Source organism: Schistocerca piceifrons, chromosome 5, assembly GCF_021461385.2.
Source record: "Schistocerca piceifrons isolate TAMUIC-IGC-003096 chromosome 5, iqSchPice1.1, whole genome shotgun sequence".
In the NCBI taxonomy this organism is placed as follows: Eukaryota; Metazoa; Arthropoda; class Insecta; order Orthoptera; family Acrididae; genus Schistocerca; species Schistocerca piceifrons.
The window spans coordinates 250646417-250671832 of record NC_060142.1 but is presented as its reverse complement, the minus strand read 5'-3'; the positions used below and the strand labels follow the sequence as shown (position 1 = coordinate 250671832).

Sequence of the window (25416 nt, the reverse complement as noted above, 5' to 3'; positions counted from 1 at the left end):
TTAAGTATCAGAGCTGAAAACATTAAGCTGTCAGGATAAAGTAAACTGGAGTTAATTTGGAATGATCTACATGGCAGCAGACTGAAGTTATGCATCAGGCAATTTGTTACACCACACACTAGAGACCAAGAAGTCTCATAAAAATACAACATTTTAATCAAAATGGAGCATCTGCCATATGTATACTCCTCGTACACTTCCACACAAATCAGGATGTAGAAGACTAAAAATGAGAATCCATCTTAGGATTTGAGAGTCAAATGAAATACAATTAAAAATAAACATGCAATTCAGCTTACAGTGAGGTGATACTTGGAACTGTAAAGAACAGTCTCAAAGAAACTGCTTTCTTCGTCTGTAGATATTCTGTAAAGTATTTAAAAATAGTAAAATCAGCAGCATGAACACACATTATAAACAGCACTTAAGATGCTGTTAATTATGGATTTTGCACAAAGGTACTATTTTTTACAAATCTGCAATGTCTTTTATTAAAAGCACATAAAATGTGATGAAAATATATTACAATTTGTCATAAATATTTCTGCTGTCTTCAGGAAACAGAGTTTTTGGGAGCTTCTCTAGAAACAGAATTTTGAGATTCACAGCCACTGTCACATATCTGAAGTTCACGAAAGTTCAGTATTTCAGGATTTTCATCCCAAAACTGTTTTCCAATTATATCTATACAAAATGGTAAAACAACTTTGCGAGGTCTTCCACCCTCTTCAACTCTAATCAGCTTCCTGAGCAATACTGTACCCTTACGAAACATTGGAGGTTCATTATTGTAGTTTATACCAAATTCTGAGTAGAGTATCTCATTCTTATCTGCAGTGAGAGTACCACGTAGTCGTTCCTCTGCCTGTAATAAAAAAAAACAATTGTGATATAATGTGAATACAAATTAACATTTCTGATAACAGTGCAATTATGTGACATAAATATGTAATATACATTTATAAATTATGTTTATAAGCTTATATTTGCCTTTTCCTAAAAGAACTTAAACATGTATAATGCTACAGTGGAGTAATATCATAAATAAGCACATAATTTTCCATTATTTGTAACTAGATATAGGCTTTTTTTGTGAAACACCATACGGTCACCTAAAAATAACAAAATACTGAATATGTAATGGTTTTAATTAATTCCATAAAAATGTGAGCAGACCATGTACTCTATGCCAAATATGTCTTGCAGTTGTTCTATGACAGTACACCATGGCTACACCTTTTAAGAATCTCCTCTCACATTTAAAATGAAAAAAGTACCATACCTAGCTTTTAGAAATGTTAGTTCTTCTTCAGGAAGGATTGAAGGGCAGGCTGGATGGGAGGGACAAGTCACTCAGACCTCAAGTTGAGAAGGAGCCACCTATCCTCAGAGTCTTTCACGACGGCATACATGAATAAAATGTTCTCGGTTTTCAAGCCACGTCAATTCGAATAAAATGCTTGAGCTTTCGATGGCCATCTCCGCCATCGTCTTCAGGAGTTTACTGACTGCTGGGGCTGTTATGATCTCTCGCTTATATAGGCATGATGACATCATCAGCAGCCAATCAGATCGATCAAATGTGGCGCGCGCGCATAAGTCGACCTGGGCAGCACGTGGCAGCACCAGTGACGTCAGGTGGCGCCAGGGGGAGGCGCCACGTTTGAAACTGCCGTTCCTGCGTCACGCATCTGTCTCTGCTTTCTTTCGATGTCCAACGCCCATCCCCATGCCCTGCTGAGTGTGTATCCCTGGTCTCTGTTGAAATTGTTGTTGTTTAAGCGAATCTCGGCCGCTTCCTTTATAACGGAGTCCCAATATGTAGAAGCATGAGCCAACACTTTTGTATTTTTGAACTGTATCTTATGTCCGTTTCCTAGGCAATGCTCCACTATGGCCGATTTGTCAAGCTCCCTTTGTTTTATATGGCGCTTGTGCTCAGTACAATGCTCCGCAACCATGCGAATTGTCTGTCCAATGAACATGCTGCTACATTCACAGGGTACATCATACACAACGGACGCTCGAAGAGCAATGTTGTCCTTAACAGGGCGCAACATATCTCGTATCTTGGGGGCGGGCTGGAACACCGGTCTTAGCACATGTTTCTACAGCAGACGTCCTAACTTATTGCTAGTTGCTCCACAGTATGGCAGGAATACAGTCCGTTTGGCCTCTTCTTCTGATTCACCAGCTGTCTTTCGTCGGCGGCCCTTGAAAGCGTTTACGATGTCTCTTTTGCTGTATCCATTTTCCCCAAAAACACATTTTAAGTCCTGCAATTCGGACTGTAGGTGGTCGTTGTCAGAGATAATCTTGGCTCTATGAACCAACATGTTCAGGACAGCTTTCTTGTGTACAGGGTGGTGGAAACTATTGGCATTCAAGTACCGATCAGTGTGTGTTGGTTTCTGGTACACTGAGTGACCAAGCTGGCCTCCTGCCTTCTGCTCAACCAAAACATCCAAGAATGGTAGCTTGCCGTGCTTCTCCATCTCGACAGTAAATTTAATGTTGGGATGGACACCATTCATATGATCGATGAACTGCTGTAGTGTATCTTCACCATGAGGCCATATCAGGAAGGTGTCATCAACGTATCGTAGAAAGCAAGATGGCCGTAACGTCGCAGTTTGCAGAGCCGCTCCTCAAAGTGCTCCATGAAGAAATTTGCGACTGCTGGAGACAGTGGTGATCCCATGGCTGTGCCATCAGTCATCTCATAATATTTGCTTAAACAACAACAATTTCAACAGAGACCAGGGATACACACTCAGCAGGGCATGGGGATGGGCGTTGGACATCAAAAGAAAGCAGAGACAGATGCACGCTGCAGGAGCGGCAGTTTCAAACGTGACGCCTCCCCCTGGCGCCAACTGATGTCACCGGTGCTGCCATGAGCTTCCGGGTCGACTTATGCGTGCACTCCACATTGGATCGATCTGATTGGCTGCTGATGATGTCATCATGCCTATATAAGCGAGAGACCGTAACAGCCCCAGCAGTCAGTGAACTCCTGACGACGATAGCGGAGATGGCCATCGGAAGCTCGAGCATTTTATTCGAATTGACGCGGCTGGAAAACCAAGAACGTTTTATTCAAGGAGCCACCTGTTGTGAGGACAAAGACAAAAGTTCATGGGAACTAGTAATTTTGTCTATTAGCAAGTTTCTGACATAATTTGTGTCTCCACCTGATTCTGTTCCAGGCCAGTTGCTTCATAGCATAGTACCTTCCACTTTATCCAGCATATTTACTCTTATCCTCCCTATTTTTTCTGTTCTTGCACTGTACCTCCGATAGTTGATATAATTCCTTTTCCTAGTAGTGTATGTCCCACCTTACCAGTTTGCTTTTTTCTTGTCTTTCATTAGTTTTAGGAGTTTTGCTTGTTGCTCTAATCTTTCGATTACTCCATTTTTCTTCATTGTATATTCCCATTTTATTTTCTTTATTTTTCTCCAAACTCATAACTGAAGTGCTTTAATTTTGCCCCTTTCTCTCCTCTTCAACAACCAACTTTCAATGTTCATAGTTGCACAGAAAAGCGCTCGACATGAAGCATTGAACCACCCTTTTCCTCAACTCTACCTACGGTGCCACCATGCAAAGTGGCAAATTTCTGGGGATGGCAAAATGTTAACATTTAATAGAAGACTATGAAAGTTTTGCATAAATGAAGAACGTGAGAATAAGTTGGAACTACAAATCATTCATAAAATCTACTTTGTTACTGGAAATTGTCTGCACTATAGTGGAACAGATGACAGTTCAAGAACTGGAGATGGTTACTTTGGGTACATCTTTCAAAATCGGAAAACTTACCAACTCTATTTCTATCATTTGCTTACACAACACTTGAACTGTACCTACATCAGCTTGAAAGCCCCTACAGAAGTGGAACACTTTATAATAAAGAAGTAAAGATAAACGTCAACGTGTGATGGCCTAACAGTTCCTACACAGTTTACTCAAACACCTACAGCGGTATCACTGAGAAAGGCATTTTGTAATAAGTGAATAAAGAATAAGTAAAATATGCATTGCCCATCACATGCCATACCCTTCTTTTATTCAGTCACTAAGCATCGCTTACACGAGAGAAGGTACATGGCATCCTCCCCTCATCACTCTGTCTTTCTTGGATCTGCCATCAATATGATTTACATTTCTTCTCGACACACTCCTCTAAATTAATTTTTTTTTCTTTCTCTGCGCTTTCTTTTAATCTTTCCCTCATCATCTTTTCTTTCTCTATGATGAAGTCATAATTAATATATGTTAATACTAAAATTACTCAGGAAAAAAAAACTACCAAACCTTATTTTGGAGCTGAAGCATTGCAACAGTGTAGTAGGAACTGTTTAAGCAGTTTCATTGTATTTCACACTGGTTGCAAGCCAACAACTTTGTTCAGGATTTAACTGTTGCTTTTTGCTACACTAAATGAAAATGCTTTCAAAACTGCTTGTTTTGAGCCATAATTGGCAATTATGTTATGTCGGAAAGCATGCCTTCTCAATACCCAACTTCAACCACTTTTCCTTTATATACTATGGACACACTAAACAGGCATTGGGGCTTTACAAATTTTTCCAGCAAATAAAGCATTTATAGGAGGGCTATCCACAAAGTACATTATGTTTTGGAATTAAAAATAAATAAAGTATTGGAATTTTTTTTATTATATACAGATGAAAGCCACACTTAAATACTACTTTTCTACATAGTTGCCATTTAAATTAAGGCACTTATCGTAGCAATGGACGAGCTCGGAAATTCCTTCATCGTAAAATTCGGCCGCCTGCATCTTCAACCACATGGTTACCTCTTCTTGAAGCTGTGCGTCGTCATCAAAACACTGCATAGCCAACCACTTCTTCATTGCTGGGAATAAGTGGAGGTCACTCGGTGCCAGGTCGAGACTGTACGGCGGATGAGGAAACAACTCCCACTTAAAATATTCGAGAACTTCATGAGTGGCATTTGCCGTGTGGGCCCGGGCGTTGTCGTGAATCAGCAAGATCTTTGAGCCCAACTTTCCCCTGCGCTTGTTTTGTATTGCTCTTCTGAGGTTCTGCAGAGTTTGGCAATACCTTTGAGAGTTTATTGTAGTGCCTCTTTCCAGGAAATCCACAAAAATCACACCTTTTCTGTCCCAAAAGAGGTAACCATGTGGTTGAAGGCACAGGCGGCCGAATTTTACGACGAAGGAATTTCCAAGCTCGTCCATCGCTACGATAAGTGCCTTAATTTAAATGGCAACTATGTAGAAAAGTAGTATTTAAGTGTGGCTTTCATCTGTATATAATAAAAAAAAAATTCCAATACTTTATTTATTTTTAATTCCAAAATGTAATGTACTTTGTGGATAGCCCTCGTATGCAAGAAGAATGGAAAAGAAAATATAGGATGTGTTAGGTGCCTATCAGTCAGGCAGTTCTGACATACTGGTTCATAATGGAAACAAGACTGAAGAAAAATCAAGATACATCCATAGGAATTTTTGACCTGGAAAAAGCATTCGGCAATGTAAAATGGTGCAAGATGTTCAAAATTCTGAGAAAAAACGGGTAAGCTATTGGGAAAGATTGGCAATGTACTATATGTGCAAGAACCAAGAAGAAACAATAATACTGGAAGTGCTCAGATTAAAAAGGGTGTAAGGCAGGGATATAGTCTTTCCCCTACTGTTCAATCTATACATTGAAGAATCAATGACAGAAAGAAAAGAAAAGTTCAAGAGTGGGATTAAAATTCAAAGTGAAAGGATAGCAATGAGAAGACTTGCTGACATCACTGTCCTGAGTGACACCATCTGTTGAATGGAAAGGGCTGTCTAATGAGTACAGAACATGGTCTGAGAGTAAACTGAAGAAAGACTAAAGTATTGAGAAGTAGCAGAAACAAGAACAGCAAGAAACTTAACATCAGAATAGGGGCTCACAAAGTAGAAGAAGCTGAGCAATTCTTCTACCTAGGCAGCCAAATAACCAACGACATACGAGCAAGAAGGACACAAGAAGCAGATTACCACAAGCAAAAAGTACATTCCCAGCCAAGAGAAGTCTAGTAGTATCAAACATTGACCTTACTTTAAGAAAGAAATTTCTGAAAATGTATGTTTGGAATGCAGCATTGTATAGTAGTGAAACACTAACTGTGGGGAAAACCAGAATGTTGAAAATTATGTGGACTAATAATGTAAGGAATGAGGATGTTCTTCACAGTATCAGCAAGGAAAGGAATATATGGAAAACACTGGCAAGAAGATGGGACAGGTTGTTAGGACATCTGTTAACACATCAGCCAATACTTTCCATGATGCTAGAGGGAACTGTAGATGGTACGGGAACTATAAAAAGTGACATTTGTCTCACCCCTAAATAACAATGTCAATTTTGATAATTCCGTACCTAGCAACAGATGGTAACATTTATCTCTAAACTTTTACATTTGATGGTTAGCCCATTTTTCGATGCATGTCTTCAATTACATTGTGAAGAAAGTTGACTGGGTCTGCAAATGGAAGTAGGGTTGTGTGTGTGTGTGTGTGTGTGTGTGTGTGTGTGTGTGTGTGTGTGTGGGGGGGGGGGGGGGGGGGGGGGGGGGGTGCTGCAAAATGCCTGGACCCAGACATGTTATGGAAAAAAACTCAACAGTGATTCACTCATATCTGGAAGTAGGAAGCAGAAAGCTGTCCTCCAGTGTCAACAAACAGGGAAGAGGTCTGAATCTGACTGGAGTCCAGTAAAGTGGAGGTTGCCACTGAACATGGCAGACAACTTAAAACATATTTCTGTTTGTAGATGATGAACATGTTATTGTGAAAGACATGGAATGTAACGTAAATAATGTAGCTAATAGGTAGTTAGTAACATCAGCACATGACTTTCAAAGAACAGATTAACATTTAACGGCACCAAAACACAATGCATACAGTTTCTGATATGGAACTCGTCTAAAAGCAAAATTTTACTGTCCAAGCTGAACAAACAGATAGTGAAGCTGACTATTTTAAATTCTTGGGACTGTGGGCGTGGGCAATTGAAGACTTTCTTGGAAATATTATATTCAAGAACTTTGTGGAAAGAATGATCTCCACTGCCTTCAACAAAAAGGGATGTATAATTTGACTCTATTGCTTTGTATCCTGTTTTATTTTGGGGCAGCTCTGTGCGCTCAGCAAGAATATTCTTAGTTCAGAAAAGGGTGATCAGACTGACCTCCAGTGTCAATTCATGAAATTCGTGCAAACTGTTGCTAAGGTGTCTTGGAATTTTAGCTCTGACTTCCCTTTATATATGAAGTGTGGCTATAAAAGAACGGGACTATTGCTTTAACACTTTTCGCTTGAAAAACATACATATTCAGTTATTGTCACCCTCAGTATCCTCCCCTCCTCTGTCCCTACAACGCTCCTTGCTAATTTTCCATTGACTGAAACAGTCCTGGTGGAAGTCTTCCTGCGTGAGCTCCTTGATGAGATGTGGCACTTTTTCTTTCACTGCTTCAGTGGCCTGGAATCTTGTTCCTTTTAATGCACATTTCCCATTGGGGAGTAGATAAGAGCCACATGGTGCTAAATCAGGGGAATAAGGTAGGTGGTCTAACACGAGGATGCTTTACTTCACTAGAATCCTTTTAATGCTGTACTTTGCTAGTAACCTCTTCATAGATAATGTGATACGAGCTGGTGCAGTATCTTGATGCAGAACCCATAACTTGTTCTTCCACGGTTTGGGTCTTTTTTTTATTTTCTCTTTGAGTTGAGCAAGAACCTCAAATAGTAAAGCTGATTAATAGTTTGACCTCACTTACCTAGTGCAGATACACAATTCCACAAATATCGAACAAAACAATCATCATTGCTTTGAATCTTGATTTGCTCATTTGAGCTTTTTTCACTCTCAGTGAAGTTGGGCCCTTTCGATGTATAGTTCATGAACCACGAGCAACGTATGAGTAGCCAAGTAAGTGAAAAACCAAAATTCATCACATGTTGTCACTCTTTCCAAAAAAAAAAAAATTGGGATAATTTTCAATGGTATTCAGTGTGTCAATACAAACATTTTCATGAGCTCCTTTTTGTTCAATTGTAAAAATTTTTAGCAACAGTCTCGCATACACTTTTCTCTTGTTAAACTCGTTATATAAAATTTGCCCTACACATTCTTTGTCAATTTGTAGTTTCAGAAATTGATTGAGTACCTAACCAACAATCAGATTGAATCAAATTATCTACTTTTATGATATCTTCATCCATTTTTGATGTTGAGGGGTGTCTTGGTGTGAGTCTCTTCAATGTCTCTCTGCCACCTTGGAAATGCTAGAACCACTCTCTTGATGAACAGTCTCTGCCATACACTTCTTTTCATAACATATGCGTTTCAGTAACAGTTTTTTCCAAGGTTCATGACTGTTGCTTTTTTATTACACTCATCTTTTTCCGGCAAAGCAAAATAATGGCTCTTACACAAATGAAGGCCATGGCCACACTGGTTTTCTACAGACATGACATATGCTGCATTGGACTAAGAAGCTTCACACTTCACTGCTATCAGTAGTTCATCTTTGCCACAAGTGTACCTACTCTGTGACATCAGTTCCATTATTTTATAACAACACCTCATATATTCCATCATGGCTTTGTTGTTACTAATACTTCACACATCCTTATGCACCATACAGAAAGTTGTGCACCATTCAGCGGGTTTCATTTTCACTTTCCAACAGAACTGAAAAAAAATTGAGTGAGAAACCCCAAGTATTTAAATCAAGTTGATAGGTTCCTTTTTTGTCACACTCCTATTCTGTACAGGAGATCCTTGCAGTAGTTAACTTTTCTCTGTAATATTTTATTTATTTGTACACGCTCTTACAAGTTTTTTCATGTTTTATTAATTCTTGGTTCATGATGTGGGTTCCTGTTGTCATGTCCTAGTTCATGAACCACGAGCAACGTATGAGTAGCCAAGTAAGTCGTCCTGACAGTCGGGATACCAGTTACTTTGGAATAAGGCTGAGCATCTCGGACATATTCTGAGTCATGGTCACCTCTGTGCTCAGACGGCAAAGACTATTAAATCCACCGGTTAGTCCCTCAACTGTTAGGGGTAAAACTCAATGGGACCCGGGGCAAGTAAGGCTAGCAACCTGCTTCCCTGGTACTTTAAATATGATGCTGGCAACAATCAGAGCAAAATGCCTCGGACCTTTGGAGGTGACGGAGTCCCACCTCTAATTGACAAACCAGGGACTCCTAAGACACGGCTCGGCAAACGAATGGTAACAAGATGGGGAGCTATTTATATCAATGGGGGCTACTCTGGGAAGAAGGTAGAGCTGGCAGAGGCTGCAAGTAAGATGGGGTTGGACGTTTTAGCTGTTAGTGACATTCCGGTAAGGGGTGAGAAAGAAGAGGAAGTGGGAGAATACAAGGTCTATCTGTCAGGAGTCAAAGCAGGAATAGCACAATGGGGTGTAGGGCTTTACATCAGGAAAGAAATGGAACCCAGCGTAGTTGCAATAAGGTATGTAAATGAACGACTGATGTGGATAGATTTGACAGTGTCCAGCAAAAAAATTAGGATTGTGTCAGTATATTCGCATTGTGAAGGGACAGATCAAGATAAGATGGATAGTTTTTATGACGCATTCAGTGATGTAGTTGTTAGAGTAAAGGACAAGGACAGTGTTCCGCTCATGGGCGATTTTAATGCTAGGACTGGAAATCGAACAGAAGGGTATGAAAAGGTTATGGGTAAATTTGGAGAGGATATGGAGGCCAACAGGAACGGGAAACAACTCTTGGATTTCTGTGCCAGTATGGGCTTAGTAATCACAAACTCCTTTTTTAAACATAAGAACATTCACCGGTATACTTGGGAAGGCAGGGGAACCAGATCTGTCATTGACTATATAATAATAGATCAGGAATTCAGGAAGGCTGTGAGGGGCAAATGTGTATTCAGGGGATTCTTTGATGACACTGATCACTATTTAATCTGCAGTGAAATTGGTATTGTGAGGCCGAAAGTGCAGGTCAGGTCCATATGTAGGAGGATAAGAGTGGAGAAACTTCAGGATAAGGAAATCAGGCACAAGTACATAACAGTGCTCTCAGAAAGGTACCAGTTAGTTAAATGTAGTCAATTACAGTCATTGGAAAAGGAATGGTCAAGGTACAGGGATACAGTACTAGAAGTGGCTAAAGAATGTCTTGGAACAGTAGTGTGTAAAGGTAGGATGAAGCAAACACCTTGGTGGAATGACACAGTCAAAGCAGCCTGTAAAAGGAAAAAGAAGGCGTATCAAAAATGGCTACATACTAGAACTCAGGTAGACAGAGAAAGTTATGTTGAAGAAAGAAACAAAGCCAAACAGATAATTTCAGCATCCAAGAAGAAATCTTGGGAAGACTTTGGAAACAGGTTGGAGACTTTGGGTCAAGCTGCTGGGAAACCATTCTGGAGTGTAATTAGTAGTCTTCGAAAGGGAGGTAAGAAGGAAATAACAAGTATTTTCGACAGGTCAGGAAAACTGCTGGTGAATCCTGTTGATGCCTTGGGCAGCTGGAGGGAATATTTTGAAGAGTTGCTCAATGTAGGCGAAAATACGATCAGTAATGTTTCAGATTTCGATGTGCAATGGGATAGGAATGATGATGGAAATAGGATCACATTTGAGGAAGTGGAGAAAATGGTCAATAGATTGCAGTGCAATAAAGTGGCTGGGGTGGATGAAATTAAGTCGGAACTCATCAAATACAGTGGAATGTCAGGTCTTAAATGGCTACACAGGATAATTGAAATGGCGTGGGAGTCGGGACAGGTTCCATCAGACTGGACGAAAGCAGTAATCACACCAATCTTTAAACATGGAAACAGAAAAGATTGTAACAACTACAGAGGTATCTCTTTAATCAGCGTTGTGGGTAAAATCTTCTCAGGTATTGTTGAAAGGAAAGTGCGAGTATTAGTTGAGGACAAATTGGATGAAAATCAGTGTGGGTTTAGGCCTCTTAGAGGTTGTCAGGACCAGATCTTTAGCTTACGGAAAATAATGGAGAAGTGTTATGAGTGGAACAGGGAATTAATTGTATCTATGCTTTATAGATCTAGAAAAAGCATATGACCGGGTTCCTAGGAGGAAGTTATCGTCTGTTCTACGAGATTATGGAATAGGAGGCAAACTTTCGCAAGCAATTAAAGGTCTTTACATAGATAGTCAGGCAGCAGTTAGAATTGACGGTAAATTGAGTTCATGGTTCAGAGTAGTTTCAGGGGTAAGACAAGGCTGCAACCTGTTCCACTGTTGTTCATATTATTTATGGATCATATGTTGAAAACAATAGACTGGCTGGGTGAGATTAAGATACGTGAACACAAAATAAGCAGTCTCGCATATGCGGATGACTTAGTTGTGATGGCAGATTCGATTGAAAGTTTGCAAAGTAATATTTCAGAGCTCGATCAGAAATGTAAGGACTATGGTATGAAGATTAGCATCTCCAAAACGAAAGTAATGTCAGTGGGAAAGAGATATAAATGGATTGAGTGCCAAATAGGAAGAACAAAGTTAGAACAGGTGGACGGTTTCAAGTACTTAGGATGCATATTCTCACAGGAGGGCAACATAGCGAAAGAACTGGAAGCGAGGTGTAGCAAAGCTAATGCAGTGAGCGCTCAGCTATGATCTACTCTCTTCTGCAAGAAGGAAGTCAGTACCAAGACTAAGTTATCTGTGCACCGTTCAATATTTCGACCAACTTTGTAGTATGGGAGCGAAAGCTGGGTGGATTCAGGTTACCTTATCAATAAGGTTGAGGTTACGGATATGAAAGTAGCTAGGATGATTGCAGGTACTAGTAGCTGGGAACAATGGCAGGAGGGTGTCCACAATGAGGAAATCAAAGAAAAACTGGGAATGAACTCTATAGATGTAGCAGTCAGGGCAAACAGGCTTAGATGGTGTGGTCATGTTACATGCATGGGAGAAGCAAGGTTACCCAAGAGACTCATGGGTTCAGCATTAGAGGGTAGGAGGAGTCTGGGTAGACCAAGGAGAAGGCACCTGGATTTGGTTAAGAATGATTTTGAAGTAATAGGCGTAACATCAGAAGATGCAGCAATGTTAGCACTGAATAGGGGATCATGGAGGAATTTTATAAGGGGGACTATGCTCCAGACTGAGTGCTGAAAGGCATAATCAGTCTTAAATGATGACGATGATGATGATTAATTCTTTTATTTAGAAATTTTCTATTCAACATTTTGTAAACAATGTACTGACTTGTTCCATAACCAAATAGCTGAGGTCTGTATGGTCCCACAAAAACTGATACATAAATAAATAAATGAACTGCCCTTCTCTCTCCAAATCTTCTATACCAACACACTCTTATTTAACCACTACTCCCTCACTTTTTGAGTACCCCTTCTCAACTGTTGATTTAGTCTTTTGTGTATTCTCATCTCCTTTGTTTTTATATTTTCTTCTTCCTTCCATTTTCTGCATCATCTCCATTCTTATCTGAGGTATATTTACTCTTTTTCCTGGGAAGTATTATTACTTTTCATCTCATTCTATGTTCCATGTGTTTACTTGTATGCTTTCTTCACTTGTTTCAATGTTGTGCTATCATGAGGAACATGTGATCACTACTAACACCAGTTCCCAGTAGCCTGTCAAGAGTTTTTCACTGCATTCTTGTATCTATTAGCCAGTCAACTATGATCTATTTAGTATCTAGTTCTCTATCTCCTGCCAAGACCCATGTACAGTGCTGTCTTTAGTGGTTTGCACACCATTTATCAGTGATGAACATTTCCTTTTCAGACAAAATTCAAGTGACCTTTCTTTTCTCTCATTTCATCTTGCCAATCCATATTTTCTCAACAGAGCTTCAATATGTTCATACACTTGCTGTATTACTAAAACATCATCATAAGAGGATGTTGGCATGTACACCTGGACTATTAATATATCTTTCTGTGAGCACTGAGTCTACTTTCCCCATATATTAACTATTTTTTACTCAAGCTGTTACCTCATTTTATACTATAATGCCAACCCCACTGCTATCTTTTTCTCTCCCTGAATGATATATTCTGACACCATCATTCACCTTGCCTTTCCCATCTTCACTTAAACCTATCACATAGATTTTATTTATCTGCATTTCTCTCTTCAGGTTTTTCAGTTTCCCTGGTTATGGTATAATCCGAACATTCCAGGTCCCAATATGGAGTACTTTTTCTCCTGGATTGATTCTTCTTTTGCTGCTTCCCCTGGAGTTCCAATTGGGAAGCTATATTACATCTATGTTTTCTTTTTTTCTTTCTTTCTTAAGGCCACATTTTATAAGGAATCCTTAATGCGTGTTTTCCATTGCCTTCTGCACCATAATGCACTTGACCAGGTCACACCTTTTCATCCACCTTTCAGAGTGATTTCTGAAAGGTGATTTCTCATCCCAAGCACAACAGAGTGCACTGAATCTCCACTGTCCCAAGACACTGTTGGCATTTGGTTGCACCTGAGTGGTGGAAAGATCTAAATGGACTGTTTCGTGTAATCAGTACTCAGGTCCCTTGTGTCATCCTATAGAGCCTGCTCAGCAATTGGATACTGTGTGTCCCTAGTCCCCAAGGTGGACAGTTCTTGTGTGTAGATTCATAAACTATGCCAGTTTGGTGGTGGTCATACCTATAAAAAGACCATGATGTGAATATGTATTGGTTGGTAAACAGTAAACGTAATTTGATATATTGCTCTGCCTACATGTGCAAAGTGGTAAATTGTTCTCCAAAATAATCTTACATCTGATGACTTTGTAGACTTAATCGCTGATCTACATCTACATCCATACTCCACAAGCCACCTGACGGTGTGTGGCGGAGGCTACCTTGAGTACCTCTATCAGTTCTCCCTTCTATTTCAGTCTTGTATTGTTCGTGGGAAGAAAGACTGTCGGTATGCCTCTGTGTGGGCTCTAATCTCTCTGATTTTATCCTCATGGTCTCTTCACGAGATATACGTAGGAGGGAGCAATATACTGCTTGACTCCTCAGTGAAGGTATGTTCTCGAAACTTCAACAAAAGCCCAAACCAAGCTACTGAGTGTCTCTCTTGCAGAGAGTTCCACTGGAGTTTATCTATCATCTCCATAATGCTTTTGCTATTGCTAAATGATCCTGTAACGGAGTGCGCTGCTCTCTGTTGGATCTTCTCTATCTCTTCTATCAACCCTATCTGGTACGGATCCCACACCGATGAGCAGTATTCAAGCAGTGGGCGAACAAGAGTACTGTGACCTACTTCCTTTGTTTTCGGATTGCATTTCCTTAGGATTCTTCCAATGAATCTCAGTCTGGCATCTGCTTTACCCATAATTTTATATGGTCATTCCATTTTAAATCACTCCTAATGCCTACTCCCCCTGCTTCCAGTTGCTGACCTGCTATATTGTAGCTAAATGATAAGGATCTATCTTTCTATGTATTCGCAGCACATTACACTCATCTACATTGAGATTCAATTGCCATTCCCTGCACCATGCGTCAATTCGTTGCAGATCTTCCTGCATTTCAGTACAATTTTCCATTGTTACAATCTCTCGATATACTACAGCATCATCCGCAAAAAGCCTCAGTGAACTTCTGATGTTATCCACAAGATCATTTATATATATTGTGAATAGCAACAGTCCTACGACACTCCCCTGCGGCACACCTGAAATCACTCTTACTTCGGAAGACTTCTCTCCATTGGGAATGACATGCTGCATTCTGTTATCTAGGAACTCTTCAATCCAATCACACAATTGGTCTGATAGTCCATATGCTCCGATAACAATGCCTCTTCCCTGCCACTTTTTTCCCAGTTGTAAAGTTAATCATTTGCCCTATTACTTTTTTTATTTTCATCTCCCACCCCTTCTCTAGTCCTCATTTTATTTGCTCTCATCTCTTTTCCTACTTTCCTTTGAGTTGTTAACCACACTTTTCATTTAACTTCAAATTTCTCTTTTTCTTAATCCATCTTTGAGGAAGGAACTAACAATACTGAAAGTTAAATATGTTCTTTTTCTCTGTTTCTTTAATTAGGAATTTTGCCTGCTGAAGCTACAAACTAGCTGTTAATTTCGTCTCCTTGTAATGTTACAGCTGTTCCAAGTGTTCCTTTTGATACGCAGGCATCAGGTATATATCTGTCCATTTGTAAACATATATTCAGCACACTGAAAATTATCCTTATTGACCTAATTCTCCTTCTTGCAATTAATGTCTCTCTTTTACTCTCACTTTTAAAGCACAAAAGTGCAATGTTTGTCCATTTATTCCAGGGGGCTCTTATGATCATAATGAGACATTACCTTATAAATTTCTACACTTCAGATTTCTTCTTGTAAATCGCTTCCAGTCCGTGCAACATTTAATTAATCCAGTGATGACTTTCATTTACGTTTGCTCAAAGACACTTAGCAGAGTTTCTGATCAGTAGGAGGATTACAACTGTTTCTAATATTGATTTTATATTGCTTATAAAATGAAACTTCCTGGTAGATTAAAACTGTGTGCCGGACTGAGACTCGAACTTGAAATCTTTGCCTTTCACGGGCAAGTGCTCTACCAACGGAGCTACCCAAGCACGACTCACGACCTGTCCTCACAGCTTCAATTCTGCCAGTACCTCATCTCCTACCTCCCGAACTTCACTGAAGGTCTTCTGCGAGCTTGCAAACATATGTAAACATAGGCTGTGGCTAAGTCATGTCTCCGCAATATCCTTTCAGGAGTGCTAGTTCTGCAAGGTTTGCAGAAGAGCTTCTGTGAAGTTTGGGAGGTAGGAGATGAGGTACTGGCAGAACTGAAGCTGTGAGGATGGGTCGTGCTTGGGTAGCTCAGTTGGCAGAGCACTTGCCCGCGAAAGGCAAAGGTCTCTAGTTTGAGTCTCGGTCCGGCACACAGTTTTAATCTGCCAGGAAGTTTCATATTCGTGTACACTCCACTGCAGGGTGGAAATCTCATTCTGCTTATAACATATTACATTAACCCTCAAAGTTTTATTTATTTTACTATCAAGAAAATTACACATAATATCTACACTTGGCCACTGCAAACCTCCAGCTTAGCGGACAGTTCTAACTAATAATTTGTTTGTGGTGAGTAGTAATCTGTCATTTCCATTGTGTAATAATTAATGTTATTGTCTTCGACACAAGCATTAGAGGGATGGAGGGGGGGGGGGGGGGGCATTGTCAAATTAAGTTGTCCAGCTGCGTTGGGTATAAAATCAACAATATGTTTCTTTCACATGTACTTCAGAAGTGTGTGTGTGTGTGTGTGTGTGTGTGTGTGTGTGTGTGTGTGTGTGTGTGTGTGTGTGTGTGTGTGTGTGTGTGTGTGTGTGTGTTTATATATATATATAAAAAAAATAACGCACAAAAGAATGAAGGGCAGTTGACAGTGTTTCATTCCAACATCACCTTTCCTACTAGATTTTCAAAATGCAGTCTGAGAATGAAATGTCTTCAAAACAGAGTGAGGCTGGGAAGTGAACATTTCAAATATTCACCAGCCCTTACACTGATTAGCCAAAACATTGTGACCGCCTTCTTAAAGGTGTATTGGTCCACTTTTGGAATGCAGTACTGTAACAATTCTATGTGGCATGGATTCGACAAGTCCTTGGTAGGTTTCCGGAGGTATGTGGCACCAAATATTTACACACTGGTCACACAATTCTCATAACTTAGAGGCTGCTGGTTTGTGCATGTGATAGTGTTACAGATGTTTTCCGTAGCATTCTGATTATGCAAATGTTTGCTCACAATGTCACCATGTGGTATTCAGTGTGGCAACTGCTATAATCTTTTGGCCTATCAGGGTATAAGATTCTGCAGGCAACTATTGTCAGTTATTAAAAGCATGGTTGTTATTGTCAATGATGATAGAGTCCAAAATCTTCCACATTTCAAGTGACAACGTTGTACAGATCTCATCTGAGTCATTATAGGTACTAAGTAGTTAATGCTGCAGTAAGCAAGCTGTGAAGTGGGCCTCACTGTATTTCCAGCACAACCATTCATCTGTTCTTATTACTACAACTGAAATATTGTGACAATGGAAACAACTATCCTCATAAAACTGCACGAAGCTGATGGTTGCACATGGGCACACTTACAAGCCCAGTCAACTGCACTACAGTCTGTTCAAAATTGCTTTAGGACTGACAACTACCACAGAAGCCGTAAGGTGGAAGCCCACGCAGGATGCACAGCATGCATTCCAACAATTCCAAGAGACCTGTAGCTGCAGCAACCACCTGAAGTTGCCAAAGCTCCACAGCCGCCGCCACCACAACAATTCCCACTTGCACTTCAGTGTCAGGCAGCTTGTTGTACTGTGTGACCACTGCACCCTATGTTCATTTATTTTCATTTTTACAATTGCAGGAGTTAGAAAGCTGGAAAAACATCAAAGTTTGAAACTAACAGGAAAAACCATGTAAAGGTAAGCAGATAACCAACAGAAGTTGATTTGCTGGGATGCAATTTGTCATCACATTTACAATTATTATCGCAGAAAGGAACATCTGACACTCAGCAGGTTAAGGCAGCACATCTGTTAGAAGCCAGCTGCATATAATTATTCCTAGTTTTGCACAATCTAGGATTTCACTAGAGACATTTCTGTGGCCATAAGCCGTTGATGGTGATACTGATTTTTAAGGCAAACAAGTGAATATTGACAAAGTGGTGCGGATTTAAGAAACATGGGTTAGTTCTGGTCATACTGTCAAGCAGAATTAGACAGACAACACGACTAAAGGAAAAATGACAATGCCTACTAGCAATGGGGTAGGGGCAGACTTATTCTTCTTCATGCAGGCAGCTTCCAAAATTTTCTCTCAAATGGTCTGCTACTTTTTAAATCAAAGATGACATTACATTTACAAACCTGGGCAAACTATCAACAACTGTTCAAGATAACACACCTTGCATTCAGATGATGTCAAGGCACCTACAATGACAAAGCAAAAGGAGGACATGATTGATTGGTTCCAGCATCGTAACATCATTGTAAATGATAAATAGAAATGTAGAGCTTATGGAACTAAATCACAGTTCCCCATATATGAAATTGACAAGCTGGCAAAAGCATATGGGCTTACCATTGTTACACTACCACCTAACCACTACCAATTCAACCCAAAACAATTAATACGAGCCCAAATGAAAGGTTACATTTCTCCAACTGAAGCTCTCACAAAAGCTGTTATGAATGTCAAATGCAAGAAATCCAGCAAACATACACTGAGAATCATGGAAAAAAGCATTGCGGAATGAAGCTGGTTTGGAAAAGCGACAGTGATACTTCAAACAAGTGCCTTAACAATGAGAGTGATGTCAGTGGAGTTTTTCAATTGCCACAATAAAAATGGAGCGCATGCAGATTCAGCTGCATGCTGAAGTGCTCATTTGACAATGGTAATTTACATTTTTGTAAATTTTGATGCCGTAATAAGGTCGTTATCAGCAACTAACTCCAAATGAAGTGCATCCTAGGAATTTAATATCTACCACACAAAATAAATATCACTGTTTGCAATACAGTTGCTGCAATACTAAAACACTGCTTTTTGTATCGCTTTTGTTCTGTCCCACATACCAGTTAAGTCTATTTAAGAAAAATTTTCTCAACAAACAAACAAGTATAAATCTTATTCTTTTTTGTGTTATAAATGAGTGAGTGGCTCTGAAAACTTAATAATTATAAACTTAGTTATCTGTTTCTTGTAATGAAACCATATAGGTGGCCACTTAGCATTTGACACACAAGCAGACCATTGTGCATCACATTTATCTGAAATCATCTTGTGTTAAAAAAAAGTAACTGATCCGGTTTGGAACAGATGAAAATGTGATTTATTCTTAAGATATCATTCACATAATTTGTTGACCTAACTTCAATAACAATAAAGTTTCCCGCAAGCTGAAAGTTGGGTAATGTCAATATAAAACAGATTTTCAGTATAATGTCTTATTAATTTGCTGATGCAAATAAATCTAAAATGAAAACCGTGCACATCTTTTAAAAACACACTGACACCAATTCCATATTTGTACATTGAATAATTTGCCCATTTGAGTGATTTGAATGAAATTAAGATCATGGGCATGGTCAGTGGGGGACATTGCAACTGTGCTCAGTGCCCCCCTCCCCACATGGTCCAGCCAAACTGTCAAAGTTATTCAGAACCGACTATAGCTTTTCCACTTCCTTACATCTCTCCTCTCTTACCAATGGATTATGGCAGCAGAGAAGCAAGATGTGTGGAAGAAGAAGAAGAAGGAGGAGGAGGTGGTGGTGGTGGTGGTGGTGGTTGAGAAGTATCAGGTGGTGAAAGAAAGGAGACAAATAGTGTTCAGCAACTACAACTAGGTAGTTGTGTTTCCAGTTTCTAATATTTTGGCAGTATCATTCCTTCATAAACAACTGGTAAACTTTTATCCACAAAACACTGTACAGCACTTGCAGCAATGTTCACAGGTGACACATCTGCTCTCATATGCAGTCTCTTTGATCAGATAAGAAATGCCTGTGACAGGAATACAATAAGAAATGGTGAATAGTGGAACTGCACAGGTTTACATTTGTCTGATTCACAGCACACATTTAGAATTACAAGTGGCATGGAGACTTGATGGGATATTGTGTAGGTGACAAAATATCAGTTTGGAATGTGAAGATAGAACTTTTGAGTCTGTTGTCCTTCATTAAGGCATAATATTGGTGAATGATGTGGCTTGTTATGCCTCGGTGATAAGGGCTGTATTGTTCAGAAACTGATTTGCAGTGGCATCATGTTTATTTCAATTATGATAAAAAATTGCATTGGAATTATATTTAAGAACTAGTTGGGCATGGTATTATCCATCTGTATGGCCTTTGTAAAGGTTATCAATGCATGCCCATTTTGTCCTACAGATTTAAGTATGATCACAGAGTTTCTGACAAGGAACATAAAACAATTGTCAAAAGGGTGGTATTGTTGGTCTTTAGTGAGTTTGATGCTGACATGTTTTTACAGTCATCAGAGAGAAGAAGCTCAACATCTATAAAAGCTGAGAAGGACCAGTTGAAGTACATTTAGGAATGGTACTGAGAATCTGGAAGAGTACCACGAGTCTACACCAGAAAGATATTTAGTTAAATAGACATAATCCTTGTGTATGTTTATGGCAGATATGAGAAACAGTTTACAGATTTGGTTTCGAAGAAGAATTTTTCAGCCAGAATGTGACTGGCCCAGCAGATAAGTGAGCAGTTAACGTTCTACATGAGGAGACATTGAGAAACATATTCTTTCAGGATAGCAAAGTCATGGGGAATTTTTATGATCAGGGGCATAGTACCTACAGTGATGAGTGAGAAGACTAGTGATAATGTGGCCAGAGATTGTGGAAATGTAATGAAGAAATTCATTAGCATCTTGGGTATGTCGAAGGAGACTACAGCGATTGATTGGAGATGGTGGGTCAACAAAGGTAGAGGATATCTCTGTGCTAGTTCTGTAACCAGCCACGATAGGGTTGATGTTGGGCTTGGGGAGATTTGGGCACAATGAAGAGGAAAAGGGGGTGGAGGGGGAGGAGTTCCTAATGTGAGGAGGGTGACTGATACAAGTGACTAGTTTTGGAAGGAATCTAATTTGCTGATGAGTTCTTTGAGGTCCACACTAAAGTTCTAGAAGGGGTCAAAGTGGTAATGTTTATAAGAGGAGGTACTGGAAAAACAGTAGAGACTCCCACCACATAATTACTGATCTTCACAACTACACTAAAAGACTCCTTTTGAAACACCTGACTGATATGGTTGGAATTGGGCTGGATTGTTTGGGGGAAGAGACCAAGCAGTGAGGTCATCAGTCTCATTGGATTAGGGAAGGATGGGGAAGGAAGTCGGCCACGCCCATTCAAAGGAACCATCCCAGCATTTGCTTGGAGCGATTTAGGGAAATCGTGGAAAACCTCAATCAGGATGGCCGGATGCGGGATTGAACCGTCATCCTAACTAATGTGAATCCAGTGTGCTAACCACTGGTTGGAATTGTGTTTTATGCAATGCGGCAACAAAAGCAGAGGGCATCTCTATGGTAGCCTTGTAACCAATCATAACAGTAAACTAGGCCGCAAAACCTGTTTGTTCAAAATCTGTGATGTTAGACTCACCAGAAAAAAAAAGGACTTGGAGGAGGAAGGTGAAACTAGGATAGAAACGAGAAATTCCTGAAGGTTATCAGGGATTGAGACAGAAGTTGGACCTAAATTTGACAAGGCTCCTTATATGGTTAATGCTGGTTGTGGTCATTAGGGTAGGCAGGCAAAAACATAAGGACTAGTCAAATGAAAATGAGAGTAATCTCTGTTTATTCCACTGTCCGATGCAACGATCGATACCTTCACGTAAAAATGTTTGAAGTTGCCTATGGAACCATAATTGTACCCAGGCGTGCACCTCTTCATCCAAAGCAAATTTACAGCCATGAATGTCTTTCTTCAGGACTTAAAAAACATGGAAATCAAATGAGGGAGAGGTCAAAACTGTATGGAGGATGTGTACGAGTTTCCAGTGAAACTTCTGCAGCATAGTCAAAACCACATTGGCAACATGTGGACGAGCCCTGAGGTTGCCAACGTTGTTTCGACTATGCTGTAGCTCTCCCCATGTGATTTCCACAATTTTGAAGCTGTGAAGATAGGCATTCGTGGCCATCAATTTTCTTTGGCTGAAGAGTTGTATACTTGAATACAGTCCTGGTTCTACGGGGAATTGCAAAAAATTTTCCATGAATGCACTGGCAATCTTGTCTTACATTGGGATGAATGTATTAACAGTTATGGTCATTACTTAATACTTCCACTGTCTGGAACATTTTAAGGAACTCTGGTACTCTACAAGTTTGGCATGATTAAGCCTAGATTCACAGCTGAAGAACCATCTTCTTGCAAGAGCTGATACTTCAGTGAGAGTAAGTTTCTTGAAGAATACAATGCTGATAGTGTTGGAGTCTGTAGAGGCTATTCAAAAGCAGTGTGATTAATGGGACATAAAGGAAGTTTGCATGGATGCATAGCTTATCAGTAAAGTAAGCCTAAGAGCTATGACAGGTTAACTGAGACAGTGGTCTGTATATGGATTGGAATAATTGATTCCTTAATATGTACTAACACTCTTGAGAGAGAAAGCCGAAGTACAATCAAGTCTACAATTAGATGGTGTAATTATTTTCATGAAACACTTTAGGAAATGAAAATGACTTCAATAGCTACTTCAGTACCAGTATCACATGGATTTCCTTATGCACTGGGCTATTTCACTGAACTGCAATTGTGGAATATCTTCGTCTATAAAATTGTCATTTCCACAACACCCCTGAAGTAAAGCTCAGCATGTCTCCATCCTGGGCTGACCACTTTTCACTCCTGCCCACACTCATTCTTCATTTTACATACGTTTCATCCATCATAACTTTGGACTCTCAACCCATTCCTCCATTCAGTAGTCAGTTTTCCTAATCATTTGCAGCATGAATTGACATTCTGCCACTGTCACTATGAGCAATTTGCCTCCTCCTTATCCTCCTCCCAATAATTCCTTTTACCTTATCCACCTCCTTCCCATCCGCCGCCCTCCCCTCCTTGCCTCCCACATAGTCACTTAATTCCTGCAGCCACTCATCAACCCTCTATCAGAGCAACCACTCATTAAATGCCCAGTGCATGCATATTTATGTCATACTAGTTCCTCAGTTTGTGTCACAGAGCCTGACTTACACACATTTTCATTACTAACAGCTAGTTCCCTTCAAATTCCTTGGTTTATTATGTACCCTAAGGAAGTCACACTAAAAAATGAAACTTACTTTCATTATCTGGAGACTGACACAAGAAGGCTATCAAAGGAGCATAACTACTAAACTCGCCCTTTGAAAGAAAGTCAAGTTACTGTTCTAGTAACAGTCCTATCCACTGCATTTTTTGAAACAGAGTGGATCTGGTTGAAATTAAACTGCATGGAAAAACTGATATACTAAAGCAAACGGAAAATATATTTTCACATTTTTATTTTCACAAACATGAAAATGTCTCATCCAACACAACAAAAAGTCACCCTGTGTACAAATCAGTCAGGAAAACTATCAAATATAACTTTCCAACAAACTTCATAGTCGTAATGTGCCCCCTTTAGTCTGCCTCTCATGAAATGAGATATGTGGCTGTAATATTACGGCCATGTAAGAAATACAGCTGAGAATCAGTCCCACACAACAGCACTCAGGGCATACAGATTCTTGTGGCTAGATAATACAATTTTACAAACCTGAAGGGAGCTGACAATGAGGTATAAAAATCTTTTATAAAGAATTCCAAAAAGGTGGGAATTTAAGGAGATGGGACCTGGATAAACTGAAAGAACCAGAGGTTGTACACAGTTTCAGGGAGAGCATAAGGGAACAATTGGCAAGAATGGGGGAAAGAAATACAGTAGAAGAAGAAAGGGTAGCTTTGAGGGATGAAGTGGTGAAGGCAGCAGAGGATCAAGTAGGTAAAAAGACGAGGGCTAGTAGAAATCCTTGGGTAACAGAAGAAATATTGAATTTAACTGATGAAAGGAGAAAATATAAAATTGCAGTAAATGAAGCAGGCAAAAAGGAATACAAACGTCTCAAAAATGAGATCGACAGGAAGTGCAAAATGGCTAAGCAGGGGTGGCTAGAGGACAAATGTAAGGATGTAGAAGCTTATCTCACTAGGGGTAAGATAGATACTGCCTACAGGAAAATTAGAGAGACCTTTGGAGAAAAGAGAACCACTTGTATGAATATCAAGAGCTCAGATGGAAACCCAGTTCTAAACAAATAAGGGAAAGCAGAAAGGTGGAAGGAGTATATAGAGAGTCTATACAAGGGTGATGTAGTTGAGGACAATATTATGGAAATGGAAGAGGATGTAGATGAAGATGAAATGGGAGATATGATACTGCGTGAAGAGTTTGACAGAGCACTGAAAGACCTGAGTCACAGCAAAGATCCGGGAGTAGACAACATTCCATTAGAACTAATGACAGCCTTGGGAGAGCCAGTCCTGACAAAACTCTACCATCTGGTGAGCAAGATGTATGAGACAGGCGAAATACCCTCAGACTTCAAGAAGAATATAATAATTCCAATCCCAAAGAAAGCAGGTGTTGACAGATGCGAAAATTACCGAACTATCAGTTTAATAAGTCATGGCTGCAAAATACTAACACGAATTCTTTACAGACGAATGGAAAAACTTTGGGGAAGATCAGTTTGGATTCCGTAAAAATATCGGAACACGTAGGGCAATACTGACCCTACGACTTATCTTAGAAGCCAGATTAAGGAAAGGCAAACCTACGTTCCTAGCATTTGTAGACTTAGAGAAAGCTTTTGACAATGTTGACTCGAATACTCTCTTTCAAATTCTGAAGGTGGCAGGGGTAAAATACAGGGAGCGAAAGGCTATTTACAATTTGTACAGAAACCAGATGGCAGTTATAAAGAGTCGAGGGGCATGAAAGGGAAGCAGTGGTTGGGAAGGGAGTGAGACAGGGTTGTAGCCTCTCCCCGATGTTATTCAATCTGTATATTGAGCAAGCAGTGAAGGAAACAAAAGAAAAATTCGGAGTAGGTATTAAAATCCATGGAGAAGAAATAAAAACTATGAGGTTCGCCGATGACATTGTAATTCTGTCAGAGACAGCAAACGACTTAGAAGAACAGTTGAATGGAATGGATAGTGTCTTGAAAGGAGGACATAAGATGAACATCAACAAAAGCAAAACGAGGATAATGGAATGCAGTCGAATTAAGTCGGGTGATGCTGAGGGAATTAGATTAGGAAATGAGACACTTAAAGTAGTAAAGGAGTTTTGCTATTTGGAGAGCAAAATAACTGATGATGGTCGCAGTAGAGAGGATATAAAATGTAGACTGGCAATGCCAAGGAACGCATTTCTGAAGAAGAGAAATTTGTTAACATCGAGTATAGGTTTAAGTGTCAGGAAGTTGTTTCTGAAAGTATTTGTTTGGAGTGTAGCCATGTATGGAAGTGAAACATGGACGATAAATAGTGTGGACAAGAAGAGAAGAGAATAGAAGCTTTTGAAATGTGGTGCTACAGAAGAATGCTGAAGATTAGATGGGTAGATCACATAACTAATGAGGAAGTACTGAATAGGGTTGGGGAGAAGAGAAGTTTGTGGCACAACTTGACTAGAAGAAGGGATCGGTTGGTAGGACATGTTCTGAGGCATCAAGTGATTACCAGTTTAGTATTGGAGGGCAGCATGGAGGGTAAAAATCGTAGAGGGAGACCA

At 39.8% G+C, this 25416-nt stretch overlaps 1 protein-coding gene across 3 annotated transcripts in view; it reads right to left on the bottom strand.

Moving 5' to 3' along the window:
- Positions 1-455: 455 nt before the first annotated feature.
- Positions 456-25416, bottom strand: part of LOC124798311 (probable tRNA(His) guanylyltransferase) — a 29271-nt gene continuing 4310 nt past the window's right edge. Inside the window, exon 2 of one of the 3 annotated variants that reach the window (XM_047261649.1) lies at positions 456-865. In XM_047261649.1, the coding sequence (XP_047117605.1) occupies positions 554-865 (312 nt within the window). In that variant the 3' untranslated portion in view covers positions 456-553. The remainder of the gene's footprint in view (positions 866-25416) is intronic. The other 2 variants (XM_047261648.1, XR_007016935.1) reach the window with 2 other exon arrangements.